The sequence below is a fragment of the Rhinolophus sinicus genome, linkage group LG15 (assembly GCF_036562045.2).
Source record: "Rhinolophus sinicus isolate RSC01 linkage group LG15, ASM3656204v1, whole genome shotgun sequence".
NCBI classification, from domain to species: domain Eukaryota; kingdom Metazoa; phylum Chordata; class Mammalia; order Chiroptera; family Rhinolophidae; genus Rhinolophus; species Rhinolophus sinicus.
Genome location: NC_133764.1, coordinates 46,887,993 through 46,906,437, shown reverse-complemented (window position 1 = coordinate 46,906,437; position 18,445 = coordinate 46,887,993). Strand labels below are relative to the sequence as shown.

The 18,445-nt window shown below is 51.5% G+C and overlaps 1 protein-coding gene across 2 annotated transcripts; it reads right to left on the bottom strand.

Annotated features, from left to right (window-relative positions):
* Positions 1–14,331: 14,331 nt before the first annotated feature.
* On the bottom strand, positions 14,332–18,250 carry LRRC3C (leucine rich repeat containing 3C). Of its 2 annotated transcripts, XM_074320065.1 has the most exons (3): positions 16,694–18,250; positions 16,449–16,497; positions 14,332–16,087 (listed from the first exon to the last, which is right to left on the bottom strand). In XM_074320065.1, exons 1-3 carry the CDS (start codon positions 16,851–16,853, stop codon positions 15,286–15,288), a joined length of 1,011 nt encoding a protein of 336 aa, XP_074176166.1. In that variant the 5' UTR covers positions 16,854–18,250; the 3' UTR covers positions 14,332–15,285. The 2 variants fall into 2 exon arrangements, with proteins under 2 accessions (XP_074176166.1, XP_019603117.2); XM_019747558.2 differs by lacking the exon at positions 16,449–16,497.
* Between the last annotated feature and the right edge of the window lie 195 nt (positions 18,251–18,445).

Genomic DNA, 18,445 nt, shown 5'->3' with positions numbered 1-18,445 from the left:
CACCTTCCAAAGATCTAGAGAACCCTGGTTTCAAGAAGCCACATGTGTGTCTGCTCTGAGGACCCCAGAAATCCATCTGGCCAGAAGTCCATCTTTCCTCTGACCCAGAAGACTTGCTCCTTTCGTTTCTCTTGCCCTCCTTCATTCGCTCTGAACTCTACCAGACCTGTCCTCAGTCTCTTTGTCCTGCCCTCACCCCACCTCCCCCACATTGAACTATCTCCAACCGCCTAATGGTGTTCCAAGCAGGAGGCTTCGAGGGTTCAAGACAGAGAAGAAATAAGGGCTTGAGGGGTCAGCCAGGTTAAAGGTCTTGTGTTTTTGGAATAAAAATACCCATGTCAGACTTGTCCCTGTGCTGCTCCTGCCACCCATCCAGGATACCCTATCTTTTTGTCACATACGCCCCACTCTCATAGTCTTAGGGAAAGGCCACAGAACCCCTTTAGGGTCCAGACCCTCCTTCTCCTTAGAGTCTTGGTTTATGTTCAGGGGAATCTGGGACATAATTTAAATTGCACTAGAAGAGATATAAGTTTGATACGTAAGAACTCTTCAGGTCCATTGAAAGTCCTGAAACCTGAGGCTAGGTGGTGAATGGTGCTGAGGCAGGCGGCAGGCTTTGCTCTCTATCTCCCTCTGGTGGTCCATCAAAGGAGGTAATGCGCGATAATCACCCCGGAGGTGCGCTCCAAGATTGTGATTTGTGCGTGGTTGCTAGATGGGGATCAGGAAACAGAACTGACTTAGGGGAGGAAGCCCCAGCCACCCACTTGTTCTCTGGGAACCTGAATGTCTCTCTGACCCACAGAATGCTCTTCAGGCATTGCAAACAGACACAGACATTGGGACAGAACATTATTTCCTTACCCAATTTTCTTTTTATTATTGTTGATTTTCTCCTCAGGAAGGGGCCAAAGAGGAAAGAGAGAAGAGTAGGTTACTGGAGTTCAGAAGGGTGGGACGCACTGATCCTGGCAAGAATGGGAAGAAGCTGGCACTTGGGATTTACGAGGTCAGGGAGAAGGTTCAGTAACATGCTTGCAGGATATGGAGCCCACTTGTAGGCTGTGGGATGGCTGGAGCATTTGGGGGAAGTGACCCCATGTACAGACATAACGCGTACTTCCAAACCTTCTCTGCGTGAAAGGAAGTGGGATAGTTAGGGAGGAAGACAGGCTGGAATGTGGGTGTGACGGTGAAAGGGGAGGAAGAACACACCCCAAGGGTGTTGAGTTTTTATATCTCCCCTGGGAAATTGGAAGTTTGGGGTGCATATTGCAGACTGTGAGCTATACTTCCATAAATGAACTATACTTCTTTTCTGAACAAAGGAAAATCCCTAGACTCCTTTTTTTATCCCTTGAAAAACTGAGGTTTCTTCCCAAATTAACTTTGAGGCCCCAGACATCTCCAGACTCCTGGCTGAGCAGGCACTGTTCAATATCTTGTGACAGTTATTCAACTTGAAGTTGTGCTGAAGACTAAAGTGCTGAAAGTAATTGTGCAGCCTGAGGCACGTCAAACAGCGTCAGACTTGAAGATGTCACTGCCCCCAGCCCTCCATTGACAATCCCCCTATGCCTCAGGCTGAAGATGCAGCTGGAGCAGGTGTTGGGGCTCCTGTCTACGTCATGACTTTGCTCCTCAATTATGACTGCCAGGCCTCCTGATAGGACAAAGCCCCCAGATCCTTCTTAAAGAGACAGGATCCCAGATGGAGCCTTTGAAGCTCTGCCTTCAAGAACACTCGGAGCTGAAGTGTCTCTCCATTTCATCAGCTTCCCCAGGCTGTACCATGCCCCACTCTGCTTTCCTTAGCCCTGATTGGGGATAGCCAGGTGTTGTTGGCCAGCCCCTGAAAGAAGGAGAGGGTGGCATAGGGCACAAAGTGGTCACAGGCATTGGACTCCCACATACAGAGGGGTCCATCCCTTGTATGTCAAGGCTGCAGAGTCACCAGGGCCTGGATCACCTTCAGTTTCTCACTCAGAAGGCTCTTCCCAGCTTGAAGGGAAGACAGAAGAGCACTGCCTCCCTCTTGAAGGCATGATCTCCATCTGCAGTGTAGAGAATAAACATCATAGGATGCTTTGCTTTGGGGCAGCCACCAACTTCAGAGGTAGTCTGCAGTAAAAATTTAAATTTCAGCCCCCATCCTTGACCCCTCTGCCCATGAGTGCTAGAGTCAAGCAGGAATGGGCACGGATTAAGAATCTGGAGACCTGAGTTCTGTAGAGAGCTCTGTTAGGAACCTGCTGTGTGGCCCTGGAGAAGTGCTCTCTGGGCCAGTGGTCATTCCTGAGCGAGGAGCTAGACCTGAATGAGCTCCTGCATCCCCTCTAGTGGTCAAACATAATGTTACCCTACTTGTCTCTCCTCACACCTATCCACCAGCTCTGTCTGTTGGGGAAGGAACCCTTTCTCCATGGACATGGCCAGCAATTGCTGTTGCTCCTCACTCAGCTCTGCAGAGGGTAGGGAAAGCAGATAGAGGGAGGGACAAGGGCATACTCTCTCTTCCTCTAGCAAGGCAGCTCTGCGGGCTGGGGCTAACTTGTGTATATGTGTGTGTGTGTGTTGGGGGACAGCAGATTCACTATTTCCCCTCTACGAGAGGATGAGAGAAGATTCCTGGAAAGATATATTCCCCCATTTTTGGGAAATAAACATGGGAGTAGGTGGGTGCACACCTTTTGCCTTTTCCTTGGAGCAGGGGACAACAGGATTTGGATTCTGATTCACTTTGCCTGTGGTTTGGTATCCGAGCTGGCTTCCTGGGTGTGCGACCTGTCATGTTGCTCATGGTGCCATACTTGGTTTAATGCTCTGCTGTTGCTATTGTGAATAATAATTCTTAATAATTTTTTAACAAGCAGTCCTGTATTTTCATTTTGTCCTGGAACCCAGAGATCATGTTGCAAGTCCTGGTTGGTACCACTGGGCCTAACACAGTAGGCCTGTCAGGCCCAGTAGGGACTGACCCCATCCCCACTCTGGGCTCTCACCATGGAAAGCCCCCAGCAGGTAGAGAATGTAGCCAGCTGGTTGAATTTGCTGAAAGTCTCTTGCTGTCATTCGAGGACTGTGTCCCTGGCCCAGCACCAAGGATTCTCTGAACCACTGGCTCACTAAGATCTAGGGCCTGATCCACTTGACAGAGATGGGAGTAATCCAGTTAGAGAGACAAGGAGCTCTCTGAGGGTGACAGAACGGGTCTCCCCGCTCAGAGTGGGGACTCCCTCGGGGCAGGGGTTCAGTCTCTCCAGACAGCCTAAATAAGCCTCCCTCCAGTGGACGTGTGGGCTGAGATCTTACTGGAGGAGGCAGGTCACGCCCCATCCAGCCACACTCGGCCCCAGGATGACCCAACCCCTCCCCTAGCCGTCTTGAGCCCCGCCTCTGGCACCCTAAGTCGTGCCACCACCCACGCCGGCTCTTAAGAGTCTGGCCCTCACTACTTCAGCACAGCCCCCAAGTTCCCCAACTTCGCCCCAGGCGACCTCGCCCTGCCCCCAGTCGTCCTAAGCCCCGCCTCTCTCCCCCGCAGTCCGGCAGTCAACACCCCAACCTTCTCCAGAACTCCCTCCTCACTCTGTCCCCGGCCTCCCGCAATCCCGCCCGCTCTGCTCTGGCCTCACCCCTGGCCCCGCCCCTCTGTGTCCTCCAACTTCTGCAGCATCCGCGTCTGACGCGGCTGCGCCAGTCCTTCTCTTAGCTGGGAGGTCGGCTGTTCTGGGGTCAGGCCCTTCAGCGCCAGCAGCTCTTCCGCTTCAGCCTGCAGCGCCCCAAACTGCGTGGCCCCCGGGGGCCAGCTCAGGCCCGGACTGAGGTTTGGGTACAGGACAGTGGCGACCAGGATTTAACCCACTCCGCCTGTTTTCACATGACTTCACCCAGCGAGTCCCTTACCGCAGGCACAGAGGCCCCCTTCTGGGGCTTGGCGTCCTGTGACCTCCCTCAAGTATCCTTTCCTAGGGAAAGATGATCGGGACAGAATCTGGTGTAGGATGCCCTGGGAGCTCAACTCCTTACAGTATTTTCCAAAAGGCATTGAGGACACTACAGAGGGGCAAGGGACACTTCTGTCACCATAGCAAATGGAGAGACTGAGCACCAGACTGAGAGCCCCAAGGGAAGAGGCATCCTCCTGCACGGTGGTGCAGCCCTAGGTGGGTTTAGCTCCAACCTGCCTGGAACAGCATGGGGAGGCTGGTGGCAGGGAGAGGACACCCAGGAAATCCGTGGCTGGGATCCCATACATCACCATGTCCTGCCAAAGTCTGAGGGACTCCTCTGCCGCCCACCTGTCATCACACCTAGGTTTGGAGAAGGGGCTCTGGGCTTGAGTTCCTCACTTGACGTGTCTCTTTCCTTTGTGTCTTTGTGTCCCTCTTGCCTTCATAGACTTTGTCCACCCTTTCGCCGCCCCCATCACATTATGGGGTGGGGAAGAGGAGAAGAGTCCTTCAGCTTCTCTCGCCTTTGGAAGGAAACATTTTCAGCTTCTGCTCTTTGAATGGGAGGATTTCTGTGGGGGCCAGAAGTGGGGCACTGGCTGTCACTGACACCCAACTCCTTGCCTTCCCTGGTTGGCTCCCCTACCACATAGTGTGGCCTCTGGGAGTGGGAAGAGTGATGGGAGGTGCAGCATTAGGGAGCCACACAGAAGGGGTTGGGAGGGGCCCAGGGAGGGGCTGAGGTCACCACCTGGTTATGGGGGCAGACCCTAAAGAGGAATGGAAGACCCCTACCTCCCAGATTTCAACTTGACTCCAAAGGCCGGGAGGCATGGGATGGACCCTGGGCTGTCTGCCTCCCCTCCTCTCCCTCACATTCCGCCCAGTGTCCTCAGCTATTCTCTCCAGTGATGATGGCTTGAGGCAGGTTGATGGTGGTGTTGGAACCGAGAGAGCCCTGGGGAAAGAGACAGGCGGTCTAGGGAGTGGGGGTTTGGAGACAAATGAAGAGAGGGGAACTTGGCAGAGGGTGGGAAAACTCTGGCAGCAGGTGGAGCTTCAAGGGGAAAGCACCTGGGTTTTGCTCACAGATTCACCACCAAGTAGCTGGTGAACCACTGGACTTTTCCCAGGTGGTTTCCTAAACACTATGAAGTGGGAATTGTAATAGCAATTTAGCCTACCTCACAGGACACGTGTGAGACTATAGATGGAAAAGTCCTTAGAAAAGAATGGTATCATAAAAGATGAAAATGCAATTATTAGGGGAACTGGATGAGAGGCAGGTATGGATGAGAGAGGTACATTAGGATGCCCTAATGACAGGCAAGAATGCAGGAGAGATTCCAGGACTGTGGGAGGGAAGGAGTGGGGGCAAGCATGTTATGTATGGGGATGGGGCAGGGAAAACATCTGGGAGATTCCCAACTTCGAACCTCCAGCAGTGAGGAGGGGAATGGAATGTCCCATCCAGTCTTGCCCCACTTCTCCAGGGTGGCTTCCTTCAGTGTCTCCACAGCCTCAGTCACCATGTACAGGTTCTCCCCACACTGCTGAAGCTTCTTCGGTTTCCTGTAGTGGGTGGGGTAGGGCCCTCTTCCTGTCCATGTCCTCCTCCCTCAGTTGCATCCGTGGGTCTACCACTGTCTCTCCCTATGCCTCCCTCAGTCCGTTCTCTTGGAAGGGGAGTGTGTGTGTATGTCCCAGAGGACAGGGGCCCTGTGGTTTCTAGTCCTGGTTCTTCCTTGACTCCCTGTGTGACCTCGGGTAACTCACCATCCCGCTCTGAGCCCTTTTATAAAATGAAGATCCCTGCCAGCTCTCACAGCCTGTGCAGCTTTGGGTTGGGCGTGCCCTCAGTGGCAGCCCCGCTCGGGCCTGGAATCCTCAACGGGCCTCCCCACCCCACTCTGCAGCTCACCTCTTCTTAGGTTTCTCAGATCATTCACAATACTGAGGTGTGTGTTTTTTTAACTTCTTATTAAAAATATAGCTAACATACAATATTATATGAGCTTCAGGGACACACCATAATTGTTCAACATTTATAGACCTAAAGAAGTGATCACCATGATAAGTCCAGCAACCATCTGACACCACACTATGCCACCACAATAGTATTGACTATATTCCCCATGCTGTACATTACATCCACATGACTTATTTGTTTTTTTACCAGGAAATTTGGACCTCTTATTGCCCTTAACCTCCCCCCCTTTTTAATTTTTCAATTAGAGTTGACATTCAATATTATTTTATATTAATTTCAGGGGTACAGCATAGTGTTTAGACATTTATATAATTTAAGAAGTGATGCCCCTGACTAGTCTAGTACCCACCTGGCACTATACAGAGCTATTCCCATATTGACTACATTCCCTATGCTGTATCCTACATCCCCATGACTATTTTGTAACTACCAGTTTGTACTTCTTAACCCCTTCACCTTTTTCATCCTGCCCCCCCATACCCCCACCTATCACCCCAACAAATCTAGTACCCATCTGACACCATACATAGTTATTACAGTATTATTGACTATATTCCTTATAGTATACCTTACATTCCCATGATTACTGTGTAACAACCAATTTGTACTTCTTAATCCCCTCCCCTTTTTTCACCCACACCCCAACCCCCCCCTCTGGCAACCATCGAAATGTATTATGAGTTTGTTTCTGTTTTGTTTGTTTATTTTGTTCTTTGGGTTCCACATATAAGCGAAATCACATTGCATCTGTCTGACACACTCCAGTCAGCACAATACCCTCCAGGTCCAGTCATGCCACCATAGAGAAATGGAACCCATTCCCTTCCATGGCTGAGCAATATTCCACTGTATATATGTACCACCTCCTCTTTACCTGTTCTTTCATCGATGGACACCCAGGCTGCCTCTGCATCTTGTAAACAATGCTGCAATGAACATATGGATGCACATGTCCCCTCGAAGTAGCGTTTGGGTTTCCTTGGATAAATATCCAGAAGTGCGATTACTGGGTCCTTCTTTGTCTCTTGTTATAGTCTTTGTCTTAAAGTCTATTTTGTCTGGTATAAGTATGACTACCCCAGCTTTTTTGTTTGTTTGTTTCCATTTTCATGAAATATCTTTTTTCCATCTCTTTACTTTCTGTCTTTCAATCTGAAGTGATTCTCCTGTAGGCAGCATATGTAAGGGTCTTGTTTTCTTATCCATTTGGCCCTCCTATGTCTTTTGATGTCTTTTAATCCATTTATATTGAAGGTAATTATTGATAGATATGTAGCTATTGCCATTTTATTATTTATAATTTTGATCTTTTTTTTACCCCCCTGTCTTAAAGAAGTCCGATAACATTCCTTATAATACTGGTGTGCTGATGAACTCCTTCAGTTTTTTTCTTGTCTGGGAAACTCTTTATCTGTCCTTTGATTTTAAATGATAGCTTTGCTGGGTAGAGTAATCTTGGTTGTAGGTCCTTCTTTTCATCACTTCGAATACTTCCTGCCAATCCCCTCTGGCCTGTAAAGTTTCTGTTGAGAAATCAGCTGATAATCTTATGGGGGCTCCCTTATAAGTTACTAGTTGCCTTTCTATTGCTGCTTTTAAGATTCTCTCTTTGTCTTTAACTTTTGCCATTTTAATTGTAATGTGTCTTGGTGTGGGCCTGTTTGGGTTCATCTTGTTTGGGGCTCTGTGCTTCCTGGGCTTGTATGAGGTCAGACAATTAAGTTCATGAACTCATCCTATAAAAAGTGCTACATACCTCATTGCTGAATATCACTATGGTCACCTTTGAAGTACTCCCCTTGGGAAGCTACGCACTGACGCCAGCGCCTAGTCTACCCTTCAAAGCAATTTTGGAACTCTTTTTCTGGAATGGCCATCAGAGCTGTCGTCGTATTACCCTTGATGTCCTGAATGTCATCAAAATGTATTCCTTTCAATATTTTCTTTCCTTTGGGTAAAGGAAGAAGTCGTTGGGGGCCAGATCAGGTGAGTAGGGAGGGTGTTCCAATACAATTGTTTGTTTCCTGGCTAAAAACTCCCTCACAGACAGTGCCATGTGAGCTGGTGCATTGTCGCGATGCAAGAGCCATGAATTGTTGGCAAAAAGTTGAGGTCGTCTAACTTTTTCATGCAACCTTTTCAGCACTTTCAAATAGTAAACTTGGTTAACTGTTTGTCCAGTTGGTACAAATTCATAATGAGTAATCCCTCTGATATCAAAAAAGGTTGGCAACATCATTGCAACAAGTTCACAAACTTAATTGTTAGACATCATATGTCTATTTCCTTCACTGGGTTCAGAAAGTTTACAGTCATTATTTCCTCAAATAGGTTCTCAGTCCCTTGCTTTCTCTCTTCTCCTTCTGGTGCCCCTATGATGCAAATGTCGCAACAATTGATGTTGTCCCAGAGGTCTTTTAAACTATCCTCATTTTGTTGAATTCTTTTTCTTTTTGCTGTTCCGATTGGGTGTTTTCTGCTACTTTGTCTTACAAATCGCTGATTCTATCCTCTACTTCATCTAGTCTGCTGGTGATTCCTTCTAGTGCATTCTTATTTCAGTTATTGTACTTTTTACTTCTCACTGGTTATTTTTTATGGTTTCTATGTCCTTTTTTATGCTTGCTACCTCTTTGTTGAAGTTCTCACTGAGTTCCTTGAGCATCCTTATAACTGTTGTTTTGAATTCTGTCTCTGGTAGGTTGCTTGCCTCCATTTCATTTGGTTCTTTTTTTGGAGTTTTGTCCTGTTCTTTTATTTGGGATGCATTTCTTTGTTTCCTCATTTTGGCTGCCTCTTTGTGTTTGTTCCATGTATGAGGTAGATCTATTATGTCTCACAGTCTTGGCTGGGTGGCCTCATGTAGTAGGTGCCCTGTGGGGCCCTGGCACAGTCTCCCTGGTCACCTGCTCCAGGAGTGTCCCTTCTGTGGGTTGTGTGTGCCCTCCCGTTATAGTTGAGCTTTCATTGCTATTGGCACATCAGTGGATAGGATTGACCCTAAGGCTGATTGGCTGTGGGGTTTGGCCATGTCCCTAGCTTACAGGCTGCTGTGTGAGGGGCTTACCCCAGTGAGTGGGATTTGCCCCAGCAGGCTCTGTTGGTGCCTGTTGAGACCACCCTTTGTGTGTGCCGCTTGTGTGGCTAATTGGGTGGTGCTCTGTGGTGGTCTGAAGCCAACCTCCAGGTATGTTGGTTCTGGGGCCTCTTGGTGCAGGCCTAGGTCACCCACTGCCTGTGACCAGCCGGGTACTACTTAGTAGGAGCTACAAAGTGATTTGTGGTTTTTCGCTGCCTGTGTTAAACCTGGAGGCATGTGGGAGAGGCCATGCTGTGAACTGAGGATGGCTGCCACCAGTACCAGGCCTGGGGTAGCTCTGCAAAAAGCCAACACACTTGCTGGCCACCTGCCAGGGCGCTGCTGCTACTTACTGGCTCCCTTAAAGTTTAGCCACTGATAAAGCCTCATGCAGTATGCAAATTGGGTAAGGCAGAGTTTCAGGGAGTCACTAGAGTGGAAAGAGTTGTGCTCACCCAGTTAATGCACATTCTGGTTTGGGGCCAGTACTGAGCCTGGAGCTACTCAGGAAAAGTCTCAGAGTACATCAAGGCCAGTCGTCACCCTCCTGGATCCTGTGGACTCTGATAGTTTTCCAAGAAAGAGTGCAATGTGGGCGGGGCTGGCTGCTCTCAGAGAAAGTGTCTCCGGGGTTGGGGGAGTTGGGTGGGGCAGGGTCCCAGTGAGTAAGCAGGGAGGAGACCTGGAACTCACCAGACCAATCAGATTCAGATTTGGCCGGAAGTGTAGGGGGTGGGCTGAACACATTAAAGATGGCGGCCATCTGCCTGGCTGCATGGGACAAGGACCCCACACAGGGAAAATGGCGACTGTCCTCCAATCCTGGCCTCAAAGCCACGTACTTCAGTCTGCTCCCCATATGCCTCTGACAGCCTCCGAGTCATCGTTCCTCCACTGGAGCTCAAGGTGAGTGCCTGCGAGTGAGTGAGTCTGTGTATGGGCCATTTAAGAGAACGTCTGGGTTTCCAGCAGCCTTCTGTCCCACACGGATGGTTGGAATCCCTACTGTTTTTCACAGCCAGATGGTGTGGGGGCTCCTCTTCATGGAGTGTGGCTGGGTCCTTCACTCCTCTGGGGGAACCTCTGAGGCCGATTTTTAACCACCATATGGAGGTTTGGGACCAGCCCATTTTGGGACCAGCCATGGCTTCTTTATATCCTTAGTTATAAAACTTCTGTTCACCCAGACTTCAGATGGTCCTCCAGGTTGATTGTTCTATAATTTAGTTGTAATTTTAATATGTTCATGGAAGGAAGCTATCATGGTGTTTATCTACTCTGCCACCTTGGATCTCCTGTGACAATGCTGAGGTTTTGGATGTCCAGGGAGTTTTGACATTTGCCACCGACTATGACAGAGATATTCACCAGGAGACCTGAGAGTGCAGTCTTGGTGATCTTGGAGTCTTTTTTTTGGTTCTACAGGACAGACATGCCTGTGTGCTTGTTTCCACACATCCCTGGAAGGAAACCTGCCTTGATTGATGCTTCATGATAAATTGACCTGACCCCAAAAGTGAATGAGAATTGAAGGTTGACCTCAAACATTAGTTTTATTAGGGGGACTTGAGGTTTTTATTTTGTGTTCTAAAAGAGAAAGATAGTAATCCTCATAAGTGCAGAATTGAGTATTGTGACTCAGAGAAGATAAACTGGATTCCATGAACCTGAGGCAGGCACGTGGGTTGTTATTTGTGATAGGACATTAAACGGGACAGAGAGCTATGAACGGAGAAGAACCGTAATGTGCTGAGTCCAAGTGCTGGAGACTCCAGAGCCATCATCACTTAACCAAGGGGCTGTCATGACCAAGAGAGACTGGACTTTCTCTGCACAGCCCCAGGGGCAAATCTTGGACCCATGGGAGGAGGGAACAAGGAGACAGGCCGCCAGGTAGCATGAGTATTTCCAACAATTGTTCTGCGTTATTTCCTTCAGCCCTGATAGAAGGGAAACTTTCTCAAACGCACCACCTGCTTCCTGTCCCTGAGAGTGGATGTTCTGAGATTTGATCTTTTCTGCAGGTAACTCAAAGTCAGAGTGATTAATAATATGCATGTTGCCAATGCTCACAGGTCCCTATCCCCACAGGGCCATTTAGAGGACACTAAAGGCCTTACTGCAGTGCTTTTTTGAGTTCCTGTAAATACTTTAAATAATGTCCCTCCCTGCTGTCAGGCTGTCACTGCTGTTATTCTGACTATCTATAATATACTTTTTGCTGCTTCAGATATATTGTTTCTAACTTGTTGTACGCAGGAAACCATAGTTCCAAAATTGTTAGAAGCCTATATAAAATAAGATTTTAAAACGGGGTAAAATAAATGGATTCTGAACGCGTGTTCCTGTGAGCAAAGTACATGAACCTTAGTTGGTGTTGGCTTTAGGTGACCCTTCTGGGCTCACATGGCTCTTGAGCACACCTTGTCACCCTGGCTAGTATTAAGGATATACTAATCGGTCAGATCCCCAAAGATGGGCACCATGGCTTCCTCACTGTGCCTGCAGTGCCTGCCACGTAGTAGTAATTCAAGTGTTTGTTGAATGAATGAATGGACTTGTGGTGGCATCTTTGGCAGTGTGGACACCTTGCTCTGCATTGTTTGCTTCATCCCTGGGTTGGGGCAACATTCCTCCTAGACAGGCGAGGTTGCTGGGGACAGTCCCAGAGAGATGAAATGAACGTGTTTTTGGTTGGAACTCCCCTTAGTCTAATGGAGAGGCACAGTCCCTCCCCTTGGGATAAGCTACCCGTGTTCCTTCTGGCTTTGATGTTGGCAGCCCTCACTCTGCAGACGAGCTCAGTGTTGCTCTTGAAATGTCTGTACGTGAGCCCAAGACAGGAAGGGTGGGGCTGTGCCCTATCCGCTGCTCCTTACCTGCCTCCCTCAGCTCCTTGGTATATTCAGTTTGCTCCTCTATTCGTTTCCTTTTGTAGAGAATGAGGCTTTGCAGGTGCTTCAGTCTCTGTGTCTGGGGTATGTTTGGGTCTCACCAGTTTCAGAGCTCTTCAAAGAGAAAGGACCCTGTTTCTTCCATTAGCCCGGAAGTTCCCTGAGATGTTAGGTTTATATCTCTCCCCCTCCTACTGGGGGCTCCGTTCTCCGCTACTCCCTACTCCGTAGGACAGGAAGAAGCTGGTGGTGGAAGGGCTGAGTGAGGGACTTCTCCTCTTCCCACGCTCACACACAGCCTGCTGGCTCCAGGGTGCTGCGTGGAGAGGACAAGAAGGGGCCTGCCCCAAGCCTCCCGAGTTCTTGCCTCAGAGCTAGACCAGGTGTGTAGCTGGGCTCTCTTGGCACCTGACAGCTTTGTACCTGGCTCCAGTGCATCCCAGTGGGAGAGGCTGGTTTTGACTTAGTGCCTCCCCCTCTTCCTTTATAGGTACCAGGCAGATGGGCCAGAAGCAGGCAGCAAAAATGAGGCCATCCAGCTGCCTTGCCACGGCCTGGGAGGCATCTCAGAATATGGGTCCTATGATCCCTGATCTCTAGCAGAGATAAGGATGGGGGTGAAACCAGTTATGCTACCCCTTCCTGCCTGCCCAGTGGACAAGTACAACCCACAGGCCAGGGTGCTGAGGGAAGGGCTTAGGGGTTCAACAACTGTTGTTCTAGGTGCAAGTGTCTCTGAGTCTGTGGAGGCCCTGTTCTTGCCAGTCTCCTGCCATGTGCTGAGCTGGAGCTACAGCTTCTGAAGCCCCCCTCCCACCAAATTCTGACTCAGAGACCCTAACTGGCTGGCCTGCAGGGGTTCTCTCCCTGGGGAGGGGAGCCAATGAAGCATCTCCCCTGCTACCTCCTCAAGCCCCCACTCATGTTCCCTCTTCCTTTTCCCCTGTGCTAACTCCAGACAGGAAAAGGAATTTGAGCCAGATGGGGCCATGGAGATAACCTGTGGAACATTTATTATCCAGGGCTCTGGGACTCCTCCTGATCAGGCCTCTAGGCAAAACTTCCCTCCCCGGATCCTTTCTCATCTGAGAACTGGGGATAAGTGACAGGGTAGGGGAGCTGACTCTGCAGACCTTAACGGCTCGGTCCCTGCTGCTCAGGATGGCAGGGAGCCCAATGAGGCTCCAGGAATGGGCACCAAAGGTAGCAAGGCGAGGCCCCGCCTGCCCCCACCCTTCCACCCCCACAGGGCTACACAGTCTATTTCCCAGGCCCCAGTGCGACGTGGCCCAGCCTGATTCCAGTAGGGGTGGGTGAGCAGAATGGGGCAGACTGAGAGTGGCAGGGGAAGGACTGATGGAGGCTTTGATAGGGACAGGCCAGGATTCCAAGACCCAGGCCAGGGTGTGGCTAGGGTGGACGGTCAAAGCTGCAGCCTGAAACTTCTCACACCCTAATTCCTTCCCTGAGCACCCCTGGAAGTGGGGAGGCCAGGGAGAAAAGGAAGGGGGGGCGGTGTCCCAGGTTTTTCTGAGATGAGTCAAGTGGAGGCTTCCTGGCTGATATGAGGGAGTTCAGCCTTGGAGTGGTGGGAGGGGCCTCAAGGGTGGAGAAGGTGCTGGAAAGAAGACAGGGAAGTCAGGATGGGTCAGAGGGACCAGGGAGGTGACACATTCCCCTTTGCTACTCCTTGAGTGGCCACCCAGTCAGCCCAGGCTCTGCCCCAAGCGGAGTGGAACCCTGTTTCAATGATGCTTATCTTCAGTTTCTACTGGGGCTCCTATAAGCTTCCCCAAAGCAGCTGTGTCCTCCACGGAGGCCACATGGGCCAATCATCCTTCTCGGGGGCAAGAGACAGGATGTGTTGACCCCTTTGGGTCCCTTGAGAGCCTATTTGGTGACAGGAATAGCTCATACAGCCCCTTGCTTCAGCCAACTTGGTCTCTACCGTTTTACCCCCCACCAAGAATTCTTTTATTAACTTGGAACACATCTAGTTTCTCCCTATCGCCTGCTCAGACTCCTGATGAGAGAAAAGAAGATTGCCAAGAGGGTAACAGCTCCCTCTCCCTTTGCTTCCTATGCCCCTTCCAGCAGGCTGGAGACTGCCAGCTGATGACTGATGCCCAGACATTGCCCTCCTCCCTCCAGGCCCCCTCCATTCCCCATCCTTCCAGTTCCGGCATCATTAATTCATAGGCCCTGGCATCCCTGGCAGATAGACTCTAGTGTCAGGAGCTGAGTGGCTAGTGCCAGGTAGGAGGGGAGAGAGGAGTTGGCATCCAGCTCAGCAAGAGCACCCACCACCAAAGGGGCAGTGGAGGTGGTGGTGAAGGTCCCAACACCCTCCCACTCCTCACTGTGAGGCCACACACCTTCAAGAAAAGGAGCATTAAGAAAGAGATCAAGGGCATTACTAAAAATGACTTTATTGAGTTATCCTGGGGTGGTGTTCTGGGGGTGAGAGACCTCCTAGTCCAGTCCCCCGTCGCCAGCTCTCCAGGAGTGACCCATCTCCATCTCAGGTATAAAGGAGACCACCCCCAAGAGAAAGAGTTCAGGAAACCCTTCAGTGTATAAAGCAAAGGCAGAAAGATGGGGAGCCTCTAGGAAAGGAAGCAGGGGTTCCCCAAAAGAGAGTACAGGGAGAGGAGCCTGGGGCTAAGAGAGAGGCAAGAAGTGAGGGGGGAGCTTCTCAGTAGAGGTGAGAGAGAAGAGGGGAGGAGCCCACAGGATCCGTGTCAATCTGGCCACACCCCAACTTTCTGACCTCACCTCCAGCTTGTTCCCACCCTCCCCTCGCCCCTTTTTGCACCCTCTATTCCAGCCCTCGGGTAGGTCTTGCTGCTGCCCAGACATTCCAGGTTGTTTTCCATCTTCTTTGCTTTTGTCCACCACCTTTCAGCTAAGGTCCTCCCTCTTCTCCTCAAGGCCCTTCTCATCCTTTAAGAGTCAGTTCAAACATCTGTACAGCACAGCGAACCCTATGAGATCACCTCAGCCAGGCAGGGTCTCCCTCCGTGTGCCCACAGCTGCCTGCTCCTACTCCTGAGCTGGAACACATGTCACCCTCTGTCGTTCTCTGTTCTGTCGTCTCCCTACCGCTGTGGACTTGGGCGCTTTGGACTTCTGAATCTAGAACAATTTGGGCCCAGAGTAGACACCAAAAATAGACACCAAAAACTCCAGGCACCAAAGATAGTGTTGGTTGAGAGAGATCAGGAGTTTCGGGGAGACAGAGGAAGAAGGGTGGTGGAATTTGGGGGATGCGATGGGGCTGCAGAGGAGGCCGAGGGGGTGAGAGGAACACAGAGAGCACAGGTGAAGGAGTGGGCGCATGGGGCCGGAGGAGAGGACCTGGCATCACAGCACTGTGCTGAGGGTGGAGGAGCCATCGGAGCGCATCGGCTGCACAGGGGCCCGCTTGAGGGGACGTCGGGTCTCATCCCGATTCTGCCACACGTAGTGGATCAGATAAGCCACCACCAGGGTCAGCCAGCCCCCCATGGTGACCAGCAAAGCCACGTCAGTGCCCCGCCGGGCCCTGCCCCGCCCCGGCCCACACAGCTCTTCCTCCCCTGCCAGGGGCAGGAACTCCTGCCCCACGAGGTCTGGTCGGGCTCCCGAGCCACACACGATGCCTGTCCCAGTGCCCGGTACCAGCCTCACCTGTCTGAGCACCTCCTGGAGGGTACAGTCGCAGTGCCATGGGTTGGCAGACAGGTTCACTTGGGTCTGCAGCCCCACGAAGGCCTCCACGGGCACCGAGGCCAGCTGGTTGGCAGAGAGGTCGAGGTGCCGCAACGTGCTTTCCAGGCCCTGGAAAGCAGCCCCTGAGAGGTGGGCAAGGACATTATGGGATAGATCCAGCTCCTCCAGAACAAGCAGGTGTTGGAAGGCACCAGCTGGCACTGATGCCATCTGGTTGGCATCCAGGTAGAGCTTGCGGGTGTCGTTGGGGATGCCGGTGGGCACAGCACTCAGGCCTGCCTGGCTGCAGCGGAACGTCCGCTCACCAGCTTCCTCTGCCACGTAGCAGCCCTGGGGAGGTACCTGGGGGCTGGGCATGGTACCCCCTGTGCCCAACACCAGCAGGAGGGACAGGAGGTGACCAGCTGGTGGGAGCATGGCCATAGATTGGCATAGTCCTGGAGTGGAGTAGAATCTGGAAAAGAAAAAGCCCGATAAAGGAAGAGTGAGTCAAGAGCATTCCATTCCCCACTGCCAGCTGTCTCTTTCTGAGGTCCCCCTGTGGAGTCTCTTTGGACTGCAGCCCCTCCTTTGGGGACTCTCTCAGGCCTGGGTGAGAACTTTGCTTCCTCTTTGGGGTCTAGGGCTCTTCATTCGGGCCCTTTGGGTAACAGATCCCCTGTGTCTGAGACTCTTCTAGGGTCTCTGATTCGGGGGCTAATCTATGAGGTCTCTTGGTCCAAGGCCCTATTGGTCATTCTGGGTCTGGGGGCTTCTAAGTTTCTGCTTATAAGTTTAGTCCCTCATTGGACTAAAGTCTTTTTCCACCAACCTACCTGGGTGGCTGCCAGGTGGGCCAGGTAGGCACCAGAAGGCCGGTTGGCACTAGTGTGAAGGAGACAAAGAGGGCAGATCAGTGATAGGACTTCAGGGCATCCAGCTAGGCTAGGTGACTAAGGCCCCACCTCTGTGCCCAGCCACCCGTTTTCCTGGAGCATCCACCCCTCTGCCTGCCCCAGCTGTGTCTTCTCCACCTGCTCCTTCCTCCCTCATCCTCTCCCTCCTCCACCCAGCTTCTCACCCCTGTTGGTGGGAGAACTTTCTCCTTGGCTGCCCTCTTCCAGGAAGTAGCCTCCCTGCTGCTCCGCTCTGGAGACCCGCTTCCTCCTCCAGAAGTCCTGCTTGCTCATAGCTGCTGGAAGTTGGGGGCTGGGGCCCAAGAGTGTTGAGTTTCCTGGCATGTGACTCTGGGCCCCAGGTGTCAGATACCTGAGCCATGGCCTGGCCAGACGATGCCAAGAGAGGGCAGATCCTGGACCCTGATGAACTCTGCCCGGGGAGGCAAGGCCCCAATTTCATTCCCTGACTCGGCCCCCCCCCCCCAAGGCTTTGCCGTTGCCATCTTCCATTCTTCCTCTCCCAGCTGGGGTGGAGACTCTTCCTCCCAGAACCTCTGTCCCTTGCCCAGAGCCTGGCCAAGCAGAAGGATCCCCGTCTGGCAGGCCTGCAGGGCAGAACTGGGGTGGGCCCCATCTCATATCTATTGCCTCCAGCTCGCCGGCTCCCTCCAGCTCCCTTCTTCCCCCGCTCTCCTTCTTGGCCTTCTACCACGCCCTTTTTCCCTGGGGAGCAAACTGGCCTTGGCCTTTTCCTTGGAAAACTTGTCTCTCTCTAGAGCAGCTCGTCTTTGGCTCCTCACAGAGCAGCTCTCTTGCCTGAAGGGCAGCACTGTGGTTCAGTTTTAGTTTGTTCTCTGTGCTGTTGGTAGATGGCTCCTCTAGGAGTTGGAAGGGGTTCTTCAAGGTGCCTGAAGTCTGATAGTGTTGCCTACAAGCTTTCCTGCTGATTTTATGTTTTGGGTTAGAGCTGACTCAGGTTCTCTCAGTTTGCTGGGGCCCAGGGTGCCCCAGTGGGTCCTTTTCACTCTCCCTCATGCCTGAGAGCCAAGGAGGGCTGGGATGACTTATTCCCCAGGGTCTCTTGATCCCACCTGCCATTTGCAGCCCATGCCACTACATCACACAACCCTCTGTTAATGTTCACTGAGTCGTGGAAGGGAACAGAAGAGCGGGATGTCAGAGACTTGCACAGAGGAGACTGAGGTCATTTGCCGTGGAGACCTCTTTGAGAAGGAAAACCTTGCTGGATTTTGTAAGAGACTACAGATGACCAGAAACAGACACAGTTGCAGGGCCCAGCAGAAAAATGAAAGGAGGCCCTTGTTCAAAGACTGTTATGAATATCAAGATGGCAATAGAAGATCGCAAAACCGAGTGCAGGCGTGGCGCCAGGTGCAACTGCACAGGTCACATGCCTGTGAAGCTGGCCCTGTAGGTGACCTTTGAACAGGCAGTTTCAGAAGCGTGATGGGGGCCAGGATGAGACGTTAGGAAACCAGATGATGTCATCGCTAGGGATGCACTCAACACTGGCTCATTCTCATGACATCAATAGGGCATTTCTCACAGTCACATTTGTCCAAGGAATCAGATAAAACGTGTTTTCTATACTTGGGCAGGAGAAGTGAAACGTTTGTCTGTGGGTTGCTTGTTAGACCAGGTGTTGTGCCACTGAATACTTCAGTGTCCATGTTGCGATGGTAGCTGGATGTGGAATAGAATGCATGGAGACCCAGACCTCCCACCACAGTGTTCCTCTCTTACACTGGGCAGGGGGTTTAGCTAAGACACCAGAGTTGAGCCTGGCTGTCGATGGAGTTATCTCCTTGGCAGACGAGGGCAGCTGCCAGCGTGGGGCTGGGGTGCCCTGCACAGCAGCTGCAGGAGAAGCGGCCATCCGCACGTGGAGCATGGACGTGGTTAACCGAGGGGGC